Source organism: Polypterus senegalus, chromosome 1 (genome assembly GCF_016835505.1).
Source record: "Polypterus senegalus isolate Bchr_013 chromosome 1, ASM1683550v1, whole genome shotgun sequence".
NCBI lineage: Eukaryota > Metazoa > Chordata > Cladistia > Polypteriformes > Polypteridae > Polypterus > Polypterus senegalus.
Genome location: NC_053154.1, coordinates 148,642,482 through 148,661,953, shown reverse-complemented (window position 1 = coordinate 148,661,953; position 19,472 = coordinate 148,642,482). Strand labels below are relative to the sequence as shown.

Here is a 19,472-nt window from a genome sequence, read left to right as displayed (position 1 = left end):
ACAAAAAGAGAGGCTATCAGATACACTCCTCTTGGTTTGCACACTTCCAGGCTTCCTCAGTTGGCTCCATATGGCTTATTTCAGAAGACAAAGTCAAAAAGCTGAATGACTTGCTTATTCTACTGAAAGGCAGTCAAATATTAGTTCATTGCATTACCAGCAGCATTAATTAGAATTGCCTTATTTTTCTATTTTTCTATTTTTTCCTTTCTTCATCCTGTAAAGCACTTTGAATTACATCATTTATATAAAAAACTGCTATATAAATAAATGTTGTAGCTGCTCATTTTATCGCCTTATTCAAAGTTGAGATGGGCTGCCATCTCTGGCTGAAGGCATTAAATTTAAAAAAGGTACCAAAGACACCATATGTACGTTCCTGTTATTTTTTGGGAAAGAAGAACAATGGATCCTCCCTATCCAGAAAAGTGACTGGGCTATGAAACCGCTGTATTAAAGAAACAGGGTCATTGTGTGAAAGGCTTTGTAGAAGAATGCTGTTTCAATGATTTGCTAGCCTCATGCTGTACCCCAAAAACCTAGTGGAATATAAGTGCTGCTTTGTAGTGTAGTATGTGGACTTAAATTGGCAAACATGATTATGGATTTATTGTAGATTCATTTGAGATATTTTATAGCTATATTATTTTCCTTTACTTCTGGATGTTTATGGGGTATACAATGTATGTAATATTTGCATATGTATTGCTGTTCCCTGGCAGATGAGATTGATGTAATATTAAAAATAATGGTTAGACACCAATGTGTGTTTAAGGGACTGTGTGAAATCTTCAGTTTTTCTGAGCACATTTACTCTGTACAGTTGACCTACCTGCCACAAAATAGAATTACCCATGCTCACACACACATCACACTACAAAGAGTTGTAAAAATCAAGATTACTCCACACCTGCAGTATATGTAGGAGAGAGACAATGAAACAAAACCTACAAGCAAGTATACTTTACAATGGAAGAAGAAAAACAAATTTTGAGTTTATGTATAAATAATTTCTAATACATAGGTATGGATCTGGTTTAAGATCACGTAGCATGGCGGTTTATTGTGATAGAATTATATTGGTTTTCTTCTTTATCTCTGAAAGAAAAAAATATATACTGCAGATTAAATGTAATTGAAAGAGTACATTGAGAACACTAAGTCCAAATACTGTATGGCATTGTTTTATTTATTATATGTGTAATGAATTTTGAATTATTTGTTTTGTTATTATTTTACTGATTACATGCAAGGCTTTACACACAGATAATGTACTTCTGAACCGGTAGTTTTAACGTTACATGGAGAAGCAGGCTGTAGTATTGAACTTAACAAGGAAAAATGGTGCTCTACTAATTAGCTTGCAAGGTTTTTCTTTGTCTCTAAAGCTGAATTCAAAGTAGACTCTCATACTAACTTGATCTAAAAAGCCAAAAAAAAATACAATAATAAAGTCTGACAGTAAGTAAGGCAGGTAGTTAGAGCAGTAGTATATATTGTATATTGATAAAGGCCTTACATATACACTCACCTAAAGCATTATTAGGAACACCATACTAATACGGTGTTTGATCCCCTTTCGCCTTCAGAACTGCCTTAATTCTACGTGGCATTGATTCAACAAGGTGCTGAAAGCATTCTTTAGAAATGTTGGCCCATATTGATAGGATAGCATCTTGCAGTTGATGGAGATTTGTGGGATGCACATTCAGGGCACGAAGCTCCCGTTCCACCACATCCCAAAGATGCTCTATTGGGTTGAGATCTGGTGACTGTGGGGGCCATTTTAGTACAGTGAACTCATTGTCATGTTCAAGAAACCAATTTGAAATGATTCGAGCTTTGTGACATGGTGCATTATCCTGCTGGAAGTAGCCATCAGAGGATGGGTACATGGTGGTCATGAAGGGATGAACATGGTCAGAAACAATGCTCAGGTAGCCCGTGGCATTTAAACGATGCCCAATTGGCACTAAGGGGCCTAAAGTGTGCCAAGAAAACATCCCCTACACCATTACACCACCACCACCAGCCTGCACAGTGGTAACAAGACATGATGGATCCATGTTCTCATTCTGTTTACGCCAAATTCTGACTCTACCATTTGAATGTCTCAACAGAAATAGAGAATCATCAGACCAGGCAACATTTTTCCAGTCTTCAACTGTCCAATTTTGGTGAGCTTGTGCAAATTGTAGCCTCTTTTTCCTATTTGTGGTGGAGATGAGTGGTACCCGGTGGGGTCTTCTGCTGTTGTAGCCCATCCGCCTCAAGGTTGTGCGTGTTGTGGCTTCACAAATGCTTTGCTGCATACCTCGGTTGTAACGAGTGGTTATTTCAGTCACAGTTGCTCTTCTATCAGCTTGAATCAGTCGGCCCATTCTCCTCTGACTTCTAGCATCAACAAGGCATTTTCGCCCACAGGACTGCCGCATACTTGATGTTTTTCCCTTTTCACACCATTCGTTGTAAACCCTAGAAATGGTTGTGCGTGAAAATCCCAGTAACTGAGCAGATTGTGAAATACTCAGACCGGCCCGTCTGGCACCAATGTTACGCTCAAAATTGCTTAAATCACCTTTTTTTCCCATTCTGACATTCAGTTTGGAGTTCAGGAGATTGTCTTGACCAGGACCACACCCCTAAATGCATTGAAGCAACTGCCATGTGATTGGTTGATTAGATAATTGCATTAATGAGAAATTGAACAGGTGTTCCTAATAATCCTTTAGGTGAGTGTATATATATATATATATATATATATTGTATATTTATATTGTATATTTATATAGTGGCGGATGGCTGGGGATCCTGCCCAGCCGGGATGCCTAGAAACACTGGGAGAGGGACAATACCTCTCCTGGACCACAAGAGGGCAGCCACCCTGATCTGCATTGGAGCTACAGGATCAGAACTTAGATGTTCAACCCTGTTGGGGTCCGTGGCCACCACCAGGGTGCGCCCAAAGAACTATGGAGCCTTGGACTGCAGCACTTCTGCCACACCAGGACGTGTTGCCGGACCAGGAAACAGGTACACCCAAACAGCTTCCGGGTGCCCATGCAGCACTTCTGCCACACCAAAATATACACAAATATATTATAAAAAGAATAAAATATATTTCATAAAATTTATGATTTGATATTGCTCATATTGTGCATTGGAAAGCTGCTCCTGTTTTGCCTGTATGATGGAATTTGTCAGGTTGAATAGTAAGCAATGCCAACAGATGAAGAGAGAACAACTCATAAATCGTAGGAAGTTCAAAACAAAATCAAAATGTCTTTGCCCAACATGTAGACCAAAAATCAAAGTAGAAAAAAAAGTGACAATTCCTGACTACCGAGAACAATTTACAAACTATTGACAGCAATTTGAGAATTTATCCTCAAACACAGACACAGAAAGTAGCATGTTGTCATCTTAGCTAGTTGGGGCTGGGTGGTCTCATGGCCTGGAACCCCTGCAGATTTTGTTTTTTTGTTCTCCAGCCGTCTGGAATTTTTTCTGTCCTCCCTGGCCATTAGACCTTACTTTTATTCTATGTTAATTAGTATTGCCTTATTTTTATATTTTTCTTTTTTTTCCTTTCTTCATCCTGTAAAGCACTTTGAGCTACATCATTTGTATAAAAACCTGCTATATAAATAAATGTCGTTGTTGTTATATAGGCAGGGAGAAATTACATAATACATCACATGACCCCTGGATTACATGTCTAGCAACAGGCAAGCAACCATAAACAACATGGCCATGGCAATGCAGAAAGACACAAAATGGTAGCTAGTATGACAAAACAAAATAGTGGTATGACAATGTTATAAACATTACAGTAAAATATTTTCATTATAATAAAACAATAGCCCAAAATAAAAAAAAGTAATGCTTGGAATATTTTCAGGACAGTAGAAAACCCAAAAATCATGACAGCTACCTTTTGAGTCATCAAAACAATGTTACTGCTGACTTGATATAGTTTTTGATTAATCGTGGTTTGATATATTAAGGTCCATGTATATATTTCCTATACACATTTAAATACTGATACCTAAAAGTTTTGCCAGCCTTTTGGCTGTCTTCATTGCAGGATCACATACATGAGGTATCATTCTTTGAATCACAGCAAAGTCACTCTCAGTGGGTTAAAATGACAATAATTTAATTCAACAGTAGTTTAAGAAGCAATATTTGATTGGATCATCCTTAAGCAAATGATGAGACTGTATTTTAAAAATATGGGGTCTGATACAAAATGTTTCATTCAAAACGTCTGCAGTTTCACTCACATCAGCTTTGTCTAAAACACTAGTTAGTGAAATGGCACAGTAGTGTCTTTTGAAAATGAGCTAGGATAAATATATGTACTGTATATTTAAAGCTATTTGAGCTGATATGGCAATTACTATACAGCAATGTATGACACTGAATAAGCATATTAAAGCTAGAATATACTGTACAACAACAACAACATTTATTTATATAGCACATTTTCATTCAAACAGTAGCTCAAAATGCTTTACATAATAAAGAATAGAAAAATAAAAGACACAATAAGAAAACAAAATAAATCAACATTAATTAACATCGAATAAGAGTAAGGTTCAATGGCCAGGGGGGACAGAAAAAACAAAAAAAACTCCAGACGGCTGGAAAAAAAAATAGGTAGGTAAGTCATAACAATTATGTGCTTGCCCGCAAAATGGCAGAGGTTTAAAAGTAGCATCCAATCATTTTCATCTTCTCAGTATAATGGAATTTATTTTTGAGCAGAAAATACTTTGTTGGATAAATACAACAAATGTTGGAATTTATTACTGAAATGAAAATTTGAAATATCTGAATTTTCTGCTGCCAAACATAACCAAAATTCAGTTGTAGTGGGTTTCTAATAAGGAGTTACATAAGCTCAGTCAAATGGCTACTACCTGCTACATACTGTGTGTGCTGTCCTGAAAATTTAAGAATGCAGGCCCTTGTCACTCACATAACCTTTGCTTCTGTGGAAACAATAAAAAAATATTCTAAGGCCAAATAACAATGTTTACATGTGTTCTTAGCATGACCAAAACATTTCTGTAATAATCTGTAAGGGTAAAACCAAAACCAAACAAGGATGAGCAATTTCCCAGCTAAACAGGCAATTGATCTCAATGCTCAGTTTATAAACCGTTTACTCTATCCCTCAGATTTTACTGCCAAGAGACTTACCTGTAGCTAAGTTAGTCATTGTTCTAAAATGCCTTACTGTTTCAAAAAATAGAAGGATCATCATAATTGGAACTGGAGGATCCCAAAAATGAATGATGTTAAGTGTCTTTTGTTAGAACCTTAATATGCCTTATTGCAATAATTGTTTTAAAATCAATACAGTGCTGTCATAATAGGTAACTATATTAACCCTCCTCCCATTTTCTAAAACCACATTGTTAAGTATATTTCCTAAAGGCAGTCACAATGACTGATGATTACAAATACAGATGTGATTGGGTTATGAGAGGAAATCAGAGTCCTAGAAGACACTTGAGTGAAAATCTGGAGAATTCCAAACTAAAGTTGAGACTTTATTGGGGGCCTAAGAGCTATGAGACAGATATACAATGTTTATTTGAAATCTCTGTATTTCATAACACTTGTTATTTGAATTTACTCTTAGCTAGGAAAAAATATAAAAAAGTTGAATATACTGATACATCAGATCTTTTTATGCAAATTAAAAAATAAAACTTAAATACAACAAGCCATATATAATATTATGCATTTTTATTAACAATGTACAACTTATTAAAACACTTATGAAAATATGATTTAAGCATAAAAATAATTCAGAAAAATTAACACAAATATTGAGAAAGACAAAGCAGGCGGTTTTAATAAAATTAAATTGCAGGGCAACCACAAGATTTGAAGCACTGCTGTTGTCTAAATTTGATTTATAAATTATAGTCACTACTGGAGTGAGAATAGTGAATCTGCAAGCTCAATTTCCTCTGTTGAGCTTCTTATTGTTACCACTGATTTATTAGCCATTCATATTTTTCATTCCTTTTCCCATTAAACAGGCAAAGACAGTCATAACCATCTTTGGATTCACTTCCACTAAGTCATCTGGAAGAGCATATACACGGGCCCCAATCTTACGTGATACGGAAATTGCATACCTAAGAAAAATAAAAGAAACAAATTGCATGTTGAAACATTTGGTTAAATTAGCTTTTAAAAAATCAGTTTCTTCTGTTCAGTAGCACCTTTCATTCTTCCCCCTTTTCTTAAAACATAAAGTAAAAAGTAAAGTACCTATAATTATTGATCTTTATTAATATATAGTTATTTCTAATGTACTTGTTTTACTGCTTTAAGTTGAAATAGATAGGTACAGTTGAACTTTATTTGTCCCCAGGAGAACATTTGTCTTTTTACAGAAGCTTTTTAAATAAATAAATAGGTAGATGGAGAGATAGATATGTATACATGCACACAATTGTCTAAAAACACACTAGAATGAAAAAGGGGTAGAAAAGTAAAAAGGAAGAAAAACTTCTGACTTAGCAGTTACAAATACAGTAAAGCATTATGCAAGTGTATTGTCATTGGTATAAAATAGCCCTAGTAGCATGCCCTAAGTCACTTCAGTTTAATAATTTTTGGGTAAAATAATTTAGTGTCATAATGTCAGAGAGAGGATGTGCAGGATTGTTCACAATGGCATTCACTTTTGCTTTAATTATTTTGTTTTCTACTACCTCCAGGAGGGTCCAGAGTGTATCCCATAACTGAGAATGCCCTTTTAACAATAACTTGGAGGTGTTTCCTTTGGATGTTACATTTCCTATTGTTTTTCTTCATATTCATAGAAGGATAGGCACATCTCAGTATCTTGAAGGTCAAGTTTCTTTCTAAGAATGCACACACCTACTTCTTTAACATGGGCTTCCGCTATCATTGATACAGTGTTTTGATCATTAAAGCTATTAACACACATTTACACTCTGTTACTCATGCCTGACCAGCTTGGAGACACCAGTTAACCTAATTTGTATATCCTTCATACATAAAAAGAATTATACACAGGAAATGAGCAGGAAAGATATTAAACTTGGGTCTCATGGAGTTGTTATACAGTAGTGCTAATCACAACACCACTCCAGAAAATTTCCAAATACAAAAAAATGTCCATTATACTAGTAATTTTTTCTGTGATTTAAAGTATTTCTGATAATGCACTTAAAACATAAACAGTAAGAAACTATTCCCTAAAGTAAATTTATTCAAAACATAACAAATGTGCAAAATTGGAATTATTAGTTTGCAAGTGGCTGATGTCTTTATCCAAAGTGGCTTACAACCTTGATATTCATGACAATTGTTCTCTTGCAAATTTTTAATAATTGGAATGCTGGCAAATTTAATGTCTTGTTCATGATCTTATAGGACTGAAAATGAGAGCTGGACTCATAACATTTTGGGGTAAGTCCAGTGCTTCAGGCACACTACCTGCCTATATAATCCATGCCTTAACAAAAAAAAATCACATCAGCTGAAGTATTTAATCAAAGCAGGTTAGTATTGAAAAACAGTCTGGGGTTAGCATTTCTAATGAATATCAGTATACAACATTATTAAGCAAATTATTTTGTTAATTCATTCCTTTTCTAACTTTCCTTAATTTAAAGCAAACATCACACTGTTGAGACAATTGTTTCGATTTCAGTGTACTTGGTATATGTGACAGTACCATACTATGCAATTTTCTAAGCCCTCTTAATCCTGAGCAGGGTTGTGGGGGGTTGGAGCCATCCCAGCAAGCAAAGGATGCAAGGCAGGAACAAACTCTGGAGAGGGCATCAGTCCTACAGAGGGTGAACACATCTACACACACCTCGCACACTAGGGCCAATTTACTGTCGCCGATCCATTTAACCTGCATGTGTAAACCTAAGAACAATTTAATTTGATTCATTATTGCCTGTTATCTTTGAATATGGTATAGAGGCATATGTTGGAATTTTGTAAGCATATTATTTATCTTCTGTTTTTGCATAAGGGTCCAAAAGAAGCTACATGTTATTCTCCTAAGAAGACTCACTTTGCATTGTTAACTTTATCTTCTTCTGTAAGGTCCACCCTCTTCACCATTTCATTGCGAATGGCTTTTGGCGCAATAGCATCTATTAAATCTAGTACCGGCAAACTGGTGCTGATAGATTTATCCTGGAAAAGTAAGGATCAAGACAGCAACGAATGATAAAAATGTACATTAACATATTACACTAATTTTAATATCTTTCAAGATATCATTAGTCAAATTCACCTTGAAGTTTGAGATACAGGTATCTTTTCCTGCAGCCTTTAAGGTTTCATTCACCCATTTGATTATAATTTCATCATTTACTTTTTCACCTCCACCAAGATCAGAAAGAACATTCAAAGTGTACCTGAAATATAAAAGTATTTTAACTAAGCTAAAGTTTTACACTTTTCTGCATTTTAATAGGATCTGCTTCTATTCAAATTAATAGTAGCAAACGTATATCATATCTAGACAACCATACTAATGTTACATTTTATCAGACAAAGGATTTGTGGTAATATAACCCTGTCCCTCCCAACATTTGAGAATTTCAAGCAAGTAACTAGATTTGATTTAATATCCAAGAGAAACAAATTTATATTTTCTTAAAGTTATAGTTTAACAGCATATGGCAATATGAGGTGATTCTCTTTTGGAGAACCAAATTTGGCACCTCATTATGAAATAATTCTGTACTACATTTCATAAACATTTTAGTAATTTCTGGAATTGCTTCTGGTCAGTTTGCCCTCAGTATTTTAAATTCTTAGGTACTGGTACCAGCTTGTCAAAAAAAGAACCTGAAAAACAACATTAGTGACCAGAAATGTATAAAATTATTTAATAGATAATATGAAGTTAAGAAACCTTCACGTATAGATAGGTACATCCTCTCTGTACTGTAGAAGTATTTACCAAATTAGTGTGACAAAATGCGAGCTAACAGATTTATACTCCTAATAAAGTGAAAAAAAGTCAGGTTCCTGTACTTCCTAGTATCATTACTGTAATTTTATTTGCCATATTGTCTTTGGTGTATTTTTTCAGTTATAAAACTTGTCTGACTTTTGGTAAATTAATGTAAAAACATAACTAAAATACAAAGTTTTCTATAGGAATAAATTGCAGGTTTTTAACCATAGACTGTTTAGTGATCATGGCTGTAGTGTTGACATTTGATTACTAACAATTCTGAATTGTAGAGCTTTTAACCCTCAGGTCCATTGACCATAATTCAACATATTGTTTATTTAATCTCCACCACTTTGAAATAAATAAGCAATGTTTGGATTAGACTCTTTTTTCCTTATGGAAAGATCTATCTGTTTTCCAGCATATACTTTCCATCCAAAAGGTTATTTTATAATTAGCTACTGTATGAGAATTTGATTACTGCCTCCAAAAACTTGGACATCAGCATTAGTATGCCACAATCTTTTATAGACATGGATGGATGACTCAAAATGTCATAGCAACCTGTAAATAATCTGGCCAAGACCATACATACATCCACAAAATGATGGCAGAAAATAAGACCTAAAATAGCAGCAACCGCGATCCAAAACAGCATACAAATTATTGATGCAAAAATGTCATAAACATAATAAAAAAAAAATTTTATATTCAAAAAAATTGTGTGGGAACTCTTCAGAAAGATAAAAAAAAAATCCCCAAATCATACTATCCTGCTTGTTTTTAAGCCACCTACCACTTAGTTACCGCTCTCTGCAATTCTTCTTATGGCTATATGGTGCTCACCAGGGGCCTCATGTATAAACGGTGCATATGCACAGAAATGTTGCGTAAGAACGTTTCCACATTCAAATCGCGATGTATGAAACCTACACTTGGCGTAAAGCCACGCACATTTCCACGGTACCTCATACCCTGTCGTACGCAAGTTCTCCACTCGGTTTTGCAGACTGGCGGCACCCAGCGTCAAAGCAGTGCTACTGTTCCTGTGTGGTTACTCTTTATTTTCCTGATGCGGCTTTATAAATACACTGAAAAAAAACGCATACCTGTATTGTTTATTAGTGTAATGCATCTGATTGTAATTAACTTGTAACAATATAATGGTCCAGGGAATAGCCATAGTATTCCAAATACCATAACTGCTTTAGTGTTGTTACTCTCACTACACCTTTTTTTTCTTCTATTAGCTGCTCCCGTTAGGTGTTGCTACAGCAGATCATCTTTTTCCATATTACTCTCACTGCGCCACTCGGAGTATTTATATCACTGTATCTGTGTGTGAATCACAGCAGCAGCTGATCAGAACGAGAATTATCGGTATAGAGCATCAAGCACATGCTGCCTCAGCTACAGCAAAACGCTTCAGAGACTTTCCTGAACGGACCTCGCGGTTCAGAAACAGTTTCATCCCAAGAACTTTAAACACAGTCAATCAGTCCATCAAGTGCTCCTTGTAGAACTGTTTGTACTTATAAGTACAATCAACTCACTGTAAACTTGCACTACAATTATAATATTGCACAACCTGCGCCACTTTATAAAGCACATAATTACATATGATGACGATATCATTTTTAAGATGAAATGCCACAAAATATGTTGATTATATTATATAGATAAAACTTTAACTTCATTTAAATAATCTGTATTGTTAATAATTAAACATGTGAGGACACTGTTCCGCAGCGCTAGCAAGTTCACAGATTGATCCTACCTTGTGCTGTATTCTTTCTGGGGCTGACGCGACACTGGAAGGATAGATGGATAGAACAATTAAACATGTACTACAAAGAGATCAATGTTCCTTAAAAGTTTTGAAGAATCGTCGTTGTAAGCTTAGAGATGGCTTAACGTCTATTACCGAGCCGATTGTGTGGCGATTGGGTATTTGGAGAATGAAAAGTAAGGACAGGAATTGGAGATTAGTACATTTGAAAGAGATAGTACTGCTACAATAATTTCATCGAAGGTCGCACACAATCACGCACCGTGTTCCTCTGTTTAATGACATGCTTTAACTCCTATCATCATGAAAAAGATATCACGTATACATCTCAGTATTTTAATTATTCAGAGAGCTATAATATCACGAATGTAATGGATTCTGTGTCCAGTTGGAGAAAGAGAAAACAGAAGCATGTAGTGATTTACACACATAGAGCAAAAGATCAAATACAAAAAGCAATTAACGTGCTGCTTTAGTTACAATGGGATTTGAGAAACTAGTAAATTAAATGATTTTAAGATGAAGTTTATGTGATTAAAGTGGAAATTTCGAGATTGAAGTTAACATTTCGTGCTTTTTTTCCCTACTGTGTGCCTTTTTTTCTCTGTACCCTAATAAGCTTTCATATGACACTCAGATGGTGGGCTACGTCGCGCCTTTTTTATGGCGACTTTAATATGTGACAACTTCTTTTTTATGTTGGGCACTGTGCGACTTTGTGAACTTGAGCTTTTAAGTTTCTCCAACATGCTATGTCACTCGATCAGCTTCCTTTTGTTGATTATACCACTGTTTAAACCAACAAATAGTACGTTTTTCTTTGCCTCCACTTGGTATTCGCTGAAATTGTTATATTTTCCCTCTTGCTTTTGTCATTGCCTTTACACAGAACGCTGAGCTTAAGGGCTATTTATATTGATTTGCATATTCAAACAGGCATAATTCTGGGAGGACAGAGGGTGCATGCACATGCGTTACCTTTCACGCTGATCTGGATTTATGGAGCGGAAGAATGCGGAAGTGGGCGAATGCACAGATTTATGCATCTGGATTTTTCTATGTGTAAGCACATTTTGGCTTTTGTGCTTACCGCATGTTATAGTGCGAATTCTATGCACGCCGTTATGCATGAGGCCCCAGGTTATTAGCATAAAACAATTCTCAGAATTCACTATTTCTGATACTCTCCCATTCACCTCAAGGGCAAAGAGGAATAGGCTAAGAGCTGAATCCTGATGTAAACCTGTTTACACAAGAATCAATTCCGTGTTTCAGTATGCAGTTTTGTACATTGTTACCAATCCCTAATACATCATATGTACTAATTTACTCTTCCTTTAGTCACCTATTGGGGAAAAACGTGGAAGTGGTTCAGAGCTACAAACACCTTGGGGTTCACACAGACAACATACTGGACTGGTCTGACAACACAGTGGTGCTGTACAAGAAGGGCCAGAGCCGATTGTACTTGCTAATTAGACTCCAGTCTTTTGATGTGCGCAGCAAGCTACTGAAAATGTTCTACCAGTCCAAAGTACCCAGTGTGGTTTTCTATGCAGCAATCTCCTGCGGAAGCAACCTTACTCAAAGGAAGCACTGTGCCTCAGGGAAGTGTTTACTCCATCACATGGCAAACCCTGAACACACTGGAAGCTGTTGTGGAAAAGAAGAAGGTGGCAAAATAGGATGCCATCATAAAAAATCCCCTCCATCTCTTCCAGGGGGCACTTTCTTCAAGAACTTTTACCTGCAGGCTCATTTCACCATGATGTGCTAAGAAGTACCTCTGGGGTTCTTTTCTGCCCACTGCAATCAGGCAATTCAATGCATCCTCCCAGCATACTCCTTAAGTTTATTTTTATTTATTTAATATACTAATGGTTTGATTGATTGGCTGTATTATCTGTCCTAAGAGTCTCTATTCTTGTTTTTTTCTGTTTCTGCAGCTGTATGCATCTAGCTTTCCCCGTGGGATTAATAAAGTTTATTTAAAACAATCTAAAACACTACATTCCTTGTAATCTATAATACATCTTTCCAATTCCATTTAACCTCTTTTCTTGAATTTATAGTATATTCCATCTACTGTTCATTTACATTTAATGACATGAACACGAACAATCTAACTAACTGAAAATTTTGAAAAAGTATATATATTTTATTGCCAAATAGCTGTGATCATTCTCCTTGACATCATACTTTTTTTTCTTAATAAAAGAAGATATCAAGCACTGGCATCTTTTAATTTACCTTTGGACTTTGTTGTTGAGCTTAGAGAAGTATTAATATGTACAGAGTGATTCTAAGGTTTGATCTGATGTTTTATATTAATTGCTCATAATAGTAAGCAAAATTCAAGAGTGATTTACTGTTCCTCAACTGGTTACAAAATACAGTATTTATATATTTGATAACCTAAACAATGCTTGATAAATAAGTCTTAGAAATAGTCTTTATCCTTTGTTCTCCATAAAACTTATGGCAACTATAGCTGTGTTACCCTTCTAAAATTGGTTGAAATCTAAGTAATCGATATAGACCTAATATTTTTTATTTGATACATGCATTGTCTCATTTGTTTGGTAGAATAATACATCCCTTTTCTTCATAGAGGCCTTGGATAGAGCTGCTTATTTTCACACTTCCTCACAGAGTCGTTCATCGAAATGACCACTTCTCCAGTGGGAGTGTTTTGCTGGGAAAATGCAACAGTGGTTTCTACCACATTGGCCTGGTTTAGGGACATCTGCCGAGTCATGTCAGGGTCCTGATTTATCGTTATTTGTACTCATTCATTGTCCACCACACAAAGTAATCAGTCGTTAAAATTACATGGCCCATGCAGGTGAAAGAAATGCACTTCAATGCTGGTGTTGTTGCTGTAAAATGTCAGACAGCTGAATAAGCCGATAAGACCATTTTTCTTATTTTTAGACCCTTATTTGGTATTTTTATTATTGTGCAAGTATTCCACTTAGCATTTGGGCAAATACTCTTGTTTCATTCTTCCCTTTAAGTCTAGACCAGCAACATGACAGGGAAAGCAAACATTATATCTATGTATATAACAGTTTTGTTCAAGTAACAATCTATGTCAAAAGAATATATTTTCTTCATAATAATAATTACCTTCTCATGAGCTGCCATACTAAAGCTAGAGTAAATGTTGAATTTCCTTCATTGAGATTTTTACCATCAATCCCCACCAAGGAAAACTTTGCTTCATTTTTTCCAACATTAATTGCATAGTTGCAGTTTTCAAGCTGGAAAAACAATACATTTGTTAGCATTAACATGGTGAAAAAAAAACTAAATAGCAATGCTCATATCATCCAATGCCACATTTTTACAATCTTCTGATATATCACTTTTTCTTGCCTATTTTAAAGTATAAAAATTTAAATCAATGATATCTAAAGGTTTTCTTCTTGACACACCTAAGTTGATATTAAGAACAAAAGCTAATCCATAGACACTACATAAAGTCGACTTTATTCTTTTTAAGTTCACCTGTGAAACTTATGAACCCATGCCGCTCGTCTGGTCAAATGAATATGCAGTCTTAAATATCAAAAGGAAATAGGTCATTGGGGCTAACAGTAAAATAACTTCACCTTTTCTGCTGATAAGAGTACACAAGCTTTATCATTCTTTATTGTGGGAAACAAGAATTTCAGTCCATGCTGGGCAAGATAATCAGAATCTCCATTAGTATGAAGAAGAGACATCTTTTAAGATATACTAAATTCCCCATTCCTTTAGTAGTCATTCTAACTGAGCTTTTAAACATCAAATATTACCTTTAAAGAAAGTTATTACTAGAGGCCATTTACAACAGAGTATCAGAGACCATAATCCATTTTTTATGTCCTGTCTGAACGGGACTGTAAAGGAGGCACATTATTGACCAAGAAAGTATATAAGAAAACTAATTTAGAGACATAGTTAAACTTCCTACTTCATCAGATGCATTGTCAATTGTCTGTTTGGTTATTAAAAACTTAATTGGATTCAAAGTAGCTTATGAGGACTGAGGTTATGAAGCACTTAGTCCATTGTTCTAATGAGGTTTATGCCATCTGTCTGTGCTATTTTACAGTTCAACAGTTCAACTGTTTCCTGAAATGGAAAAATTATTATGAGCATGCAATCTTGTACTCCAACAAGAAAAGCAGTAAAGCAAAACCCTCCACCCTAAAATGTTCAAGCTATAAAATAACAAACACAAAATTGCTCTTACCCATATCTTTAATGGAAGCATCTGTCTCTGCTATACAAGTCACATCACATAATCTGGCAATACTAAACTTATGATTCTAAACAGCTAGTTTAATTGGTTAGTTCTTCTCATACCTTTCTCATATTGCCTCCCAAAGAAGGGTAAGGTGGCTTGTTAACACGATTCCATTCAACAGGCATCCTGATTTGTTCATATAGCTGAAAAATCACTAAGGCGTCTGTTAGATCACTAAATAATAGAACAAATAATAAGTTTCATATTGTTACTAAAACAAGAAAGTAACATTATATAATAATAATAAATTTTCCTTCCTGGTGGGTAGACTTTCTGCCTGACACTTCCAGGGACCTGGATTGGAATCCCACCCTATTTACTGTCTTTGCTGAGCTTGCTTGTTGTTAGTTGTTTCTTTGTGTATTTTCAGTTTCCTATTACCTCTCAAAAACATACATATTATTTTGATTTGAAACTCTCAAATGCTTATGAGTGAATATGTCTGTAAAAAGCAAGTCAAAATATATATTTGTTATAGTTCCTTTAAAAAGAATTATTCTTTAATTGCCAGTGTTGTACTTTATTGTGTTTTGTGTCTCTAAGTTAATATGAAGCTCAATGCAAACTAATCATGAAACTCCTTTTATTACATTATTCAAATGACTATCCAACTATCATTTTACTTAAACCTGAATGACAATAAAATTAATACATGAGTAGGTACACATAAATCATAGTACAGCAGCATTGCTGAATCACTTCCAAGGCCACTAGAAAGCAGCGTGTGCTACTTAATTTAATTCAAAGTCTAATTAAACAGCAACTAGCCAACCCACGGCGTACCATACGCCGCATAATCAGGCTGTTTTTTTAATGATTTTTAAGCACAGGGAGAAAATTAACATTTGAAAAATCTGAAATGTAATAAATCAGCAAGAAAAGCAACATTGTAACAATGCACAGAACGAACCAACACACAATCGTCTGTGCAGCGCTCAGGCGCAGAGGGTGGAACGGGAGGAGAGGGGAAGGACGTCCACTCCGCTGCCTCCGTCATGCTAGTCTGCTGATTTCTCGTCCAGTATGCACTGCCTGCTCATGTGCCCACCTCCAACTCGTCACTCGAGTCGTTGTCGTCTGTGCACAGTCCAGATGCAGCTGTCACTCACGTAGACTTTTCATTGCTCTGTGCGGTTTTGGCTGCCTTTCTATATATAATCAACCAAGACATCCGACCACGGTGGTAGCGAGGTGGGAGGGCGGTGTATACAAAGTGCAGGAGCATCTAAGAAGACGCATGTTTGTCACGGATGCCAATTGCTGTATGTAGCTCGTAAAACAGTTTGCTAAGGTGCACGCGGTTTTGCGTCGTAATTGAAAACTTGGTTTTTAAAGACTGGTTACTTCATTGTGTATACGACTGTAGGTGAATGAATAGATGTAACTCTGGAGGGGGCAACATACAATACAGCGTTTTACACGCTGCATACAGCGATTCACATTCGCGACAAATTGTTTTACACGCTGCATACAGCGATTTACATCTGCGACAAATATGAATCTTCTTAGATGGTGCTGTTGCGTCCACCCACGCTCTCGAAGCACACACACTGCCTGGTCATGTGCCCGCTCGCAAGAGCAACTTACAGAGACTCGCCCACCAACTGTAAGACCATGGAATACCCCTCTCAAACTGCTCTACACGGCGCATACAGTGATTCACATCTGCGACAAACAAACTGTTTTACACACTGCATACAGCGATTCACAGCCGCGACATGATTTTTCTTAGATGGTCCTGTCGCGTCCACCCTCGCACTCGAAGCATACACACTGCCTGGTCATGTGCCCGGTCGCAAGAGCAACTGACAGAGACCCGGCCACCGAGTCTAAGAGCATGGGAAACCCCTCGTAAACTGTTTAACACGCTGCATACAACGATTCACATCCGCGACAAACAAACTGTTTTACACGCCGCATACAACGATTTACATCCGTGACAAACATGCTTCCTCCTAGATAGTCCTGCCACGTCGTGTGGTGCCTCTGTGTGAACCGGTCAGGCACAGAGAAGGTCAGCTGCTAAGAGAGCGTCTCGACTGTTGCAGGGCCTGCAATGGTGAAGCAGGTGAGACGGTAATGAAACAGAGGCACAGGGCTTATTGGTTTTTAAAGACTGCTTCCTTCATTGTGTTTTAACCTCAGTTTTAAAGGATTGTTTTAAGGATCGCCGCATATAGCTATTCACTTCCGCGAGAAACATGCCTCTATGAACAGTCAACGTGGCTCAGAACTGCATGTGCATGTGGACTCTACGACAGACAAACATAAATGACGCCGTTTTTCCTGTGTCTTTGTGTCCGAGTTGGTGGGCGTGGTTCTGCGAGTTGTCGTTGTATCCAATGGTCTTAGAGTTGGTAGGCGTGGCTCCTTCCTGCGTGCGCCATGGGCGTCCCACTTGTCGGCGGCTTAGTGAATCCACGCCCCTTCCGGCATGCTTTCCATGGTTGTCTTGCCTTAGTGAATTATATATATAGATATTTAATGAAAACAACCATAGTGTGCTTCGACCAGTTTACAGAGTTACAGAAAAGCAGAATGCAGCCTTTATATTATGAAGGTGTCCCCAGCTGTAAAGATGTTGCCTGACAAAAACTAAACATAGGTGTGTTATAGGATAGGGTCAGAGCCGAGTGAAGCCCTAGGAGAAAGAGAGAGAATAACATGGGCTTGGAGTAGGGAGAGTCACAGGCGCCCACAGCCATTACCTGGCCGGGACAGCAGCTGGATGGGAGGACCAGAGCAGAGAGCATCCACAAGGCACAACCTTTCCCGGGACACTAGAAGGCAGCCTTCCTGGGCGGCTGTGGCTCCATGGATTCCCGCAGAGCATGCTGGAAGTTGGGTTTGGTGGGGCCTGCCAGGGGGAGCTGCAGAGCCCTACACTGGACTTCCAACACACCTGGGAGTGATTCCAGGTAATGTTGATGAGCCACCTGGAGCACTCCCAGGAGCTGCATAAAAGGAGCCACCTCCATTAAGAGAACCAGAGTTGGGTGAAAGAGGGTGAAGCTTTCCAGGGGAGGAGTGGAGGCAGATGGAGAAGGAAAGAAAAGACAAGTGTATTTTGTGCCATGAACTGTGCTGTGAAGGTGGGACCATGATTCCCTTTTAAAACTGATGTTCAGAAGGAGGGACACAAAATACAGCCATGCCCTGCACTTTCAGGACTACAGAGAGCTGAAAAGTACAAGAACACAAGAAACTGCTAGTGAGGCAGTTCTAACCTGGTATCCCTGTGACAAAAAGAGTCATCCTGACTATAAAAGTCATCCTGAGACTTGGCTAAAATGGCTTCAGGAGTGCTTTTAATGCTGATTCATTACAGAGTCAGAAGAAGGGTATTGGTTGAAGTTTCATTGGCAGGAGGAGGAGATAATGATGGTGACAATGAGAAAGATACAGTATGGCACATTGGCTTATAACATGATGTTAATTTAAGATAGTTTCCAAGGGCACTGTGCTCAGTATGACATTTCTCTATCAAGGAATTTATTTTCTGTTACAGTTTCCATGTTTGCAAGATAACAGGTGCAATATGAAATTGTATTTATAATAAAATGAATATCAACAAAACTAAAACACCAGTTAATAACAGCATATTTAATGAAGTACTCATTCTCTATTTTTAAAGAAAGTATTTAAATATACAAAACACAAAAATACCTGTATAAATGGTTGACAAATGGATTCACACCTAAAGAATTCATCCAGTTTCGAAATGTTCTCTCTTCCCTGCTTTCTCCTGTTGCAAGAAGCCAAATATTTAAGATTCATCAACATGCTTAAACCAATTTAAATTTGCAGTAGGCAAATGTCTTTCTGGGAAACTTTTTATGTAAAACAGAAAACAGCCTTAGATAGGGTGTAAATCCATGCTGCCTTAACAAATTTAATCATTATCTTTGCAAGATTTCCAGTGTATTGCACATGGTAATAACAATCCTGATGAAATTGTCGTAGTGTTTCTGTCTAGAGTTTCAGATATGGCAGGTGTAGCATTTTTTCCATCAGATAGGCACAAAATAAATAATATTTTAGCATTTTATTTATTGTGTGTTTTTAAATGTGTAACATATTAAGAGCTATCTGCTGTCCTGCAAACAGTAATGGTTTCTTTCATCTTCACCTTTCATCTCTCACACTATACTCTCATTCACTGCCTGTCCTCTGCTGGGTCAGGCAAAAGTGATTCTAACCCAATTTTATAATTTTTATCAGAGTTCAGTTCTTTACAGATGGGAAGGCCATCAGATGTGAAGTAAATATTACTTCAGTAAATAACAGAGCCACTATTTGAAAATGCTGACTTCTCTACTTTTCTTGTTCTTATTTCACAATAAGTACATCTTGGCTACTGTTTTGTATGGGCATGATATGCTGTATCCATTAATAAAGTAGAAAAGCTT

At 36.8% G+C, this 19,472-nt stretch overlaps 1 protein-coding gene and 1 long non-coding RNA gene across 5 annotated transcripts in view; one reads left to right on the top strand and one right to left on the bottom strand.

Moving 5' to 3' along the window:
* LOC120533530 overlaps positions 1-19,472 on the top strand; it is a 124,977-nt gene that overhangs the window by 10,276 nt on the left and 95,229 nt on the right. The window lies entirely within an intron of this gene.
* LOC120533517 (plastin-1-like) overlaps positions 5,769-19,472 on the bottom strand; it is a 114,124-nt gene continuing 100,420 nt past the window's right edge. For all 3 annotated transcript variants that reach the window (XM_039760438.1, XM_039760456.1, XM_039760447.1), the window contains 6 exons: positions 18,730-18,808; positions 15,123-15,237; positions 13,899-14,032; positions 8,309-8,432; positions 8,084-8,208; positions 5,769-6,158 (listed from right to left, as the gene is read on the bottom strand). In XM_039760438.1, the coding sequence (XP_039616372.1) occupies positions 6,020-6,158; positions 8,084-8,208; positions 8,309-8,432; positions 13,899-14,032; positions 15,123-15,237; positions 18,730-18,808 (716 nt within the window). In that variant the 3' untranslated portion in view covers positions 5,769-6,019. The remainder of the gene's footprint in view (positions 6,159-8,083; positions 8,209-8,308; positions 8,433-13,898; positions 14,033-15,122; positions 15,238-18,729; positions 18,809-19,472) is intronic.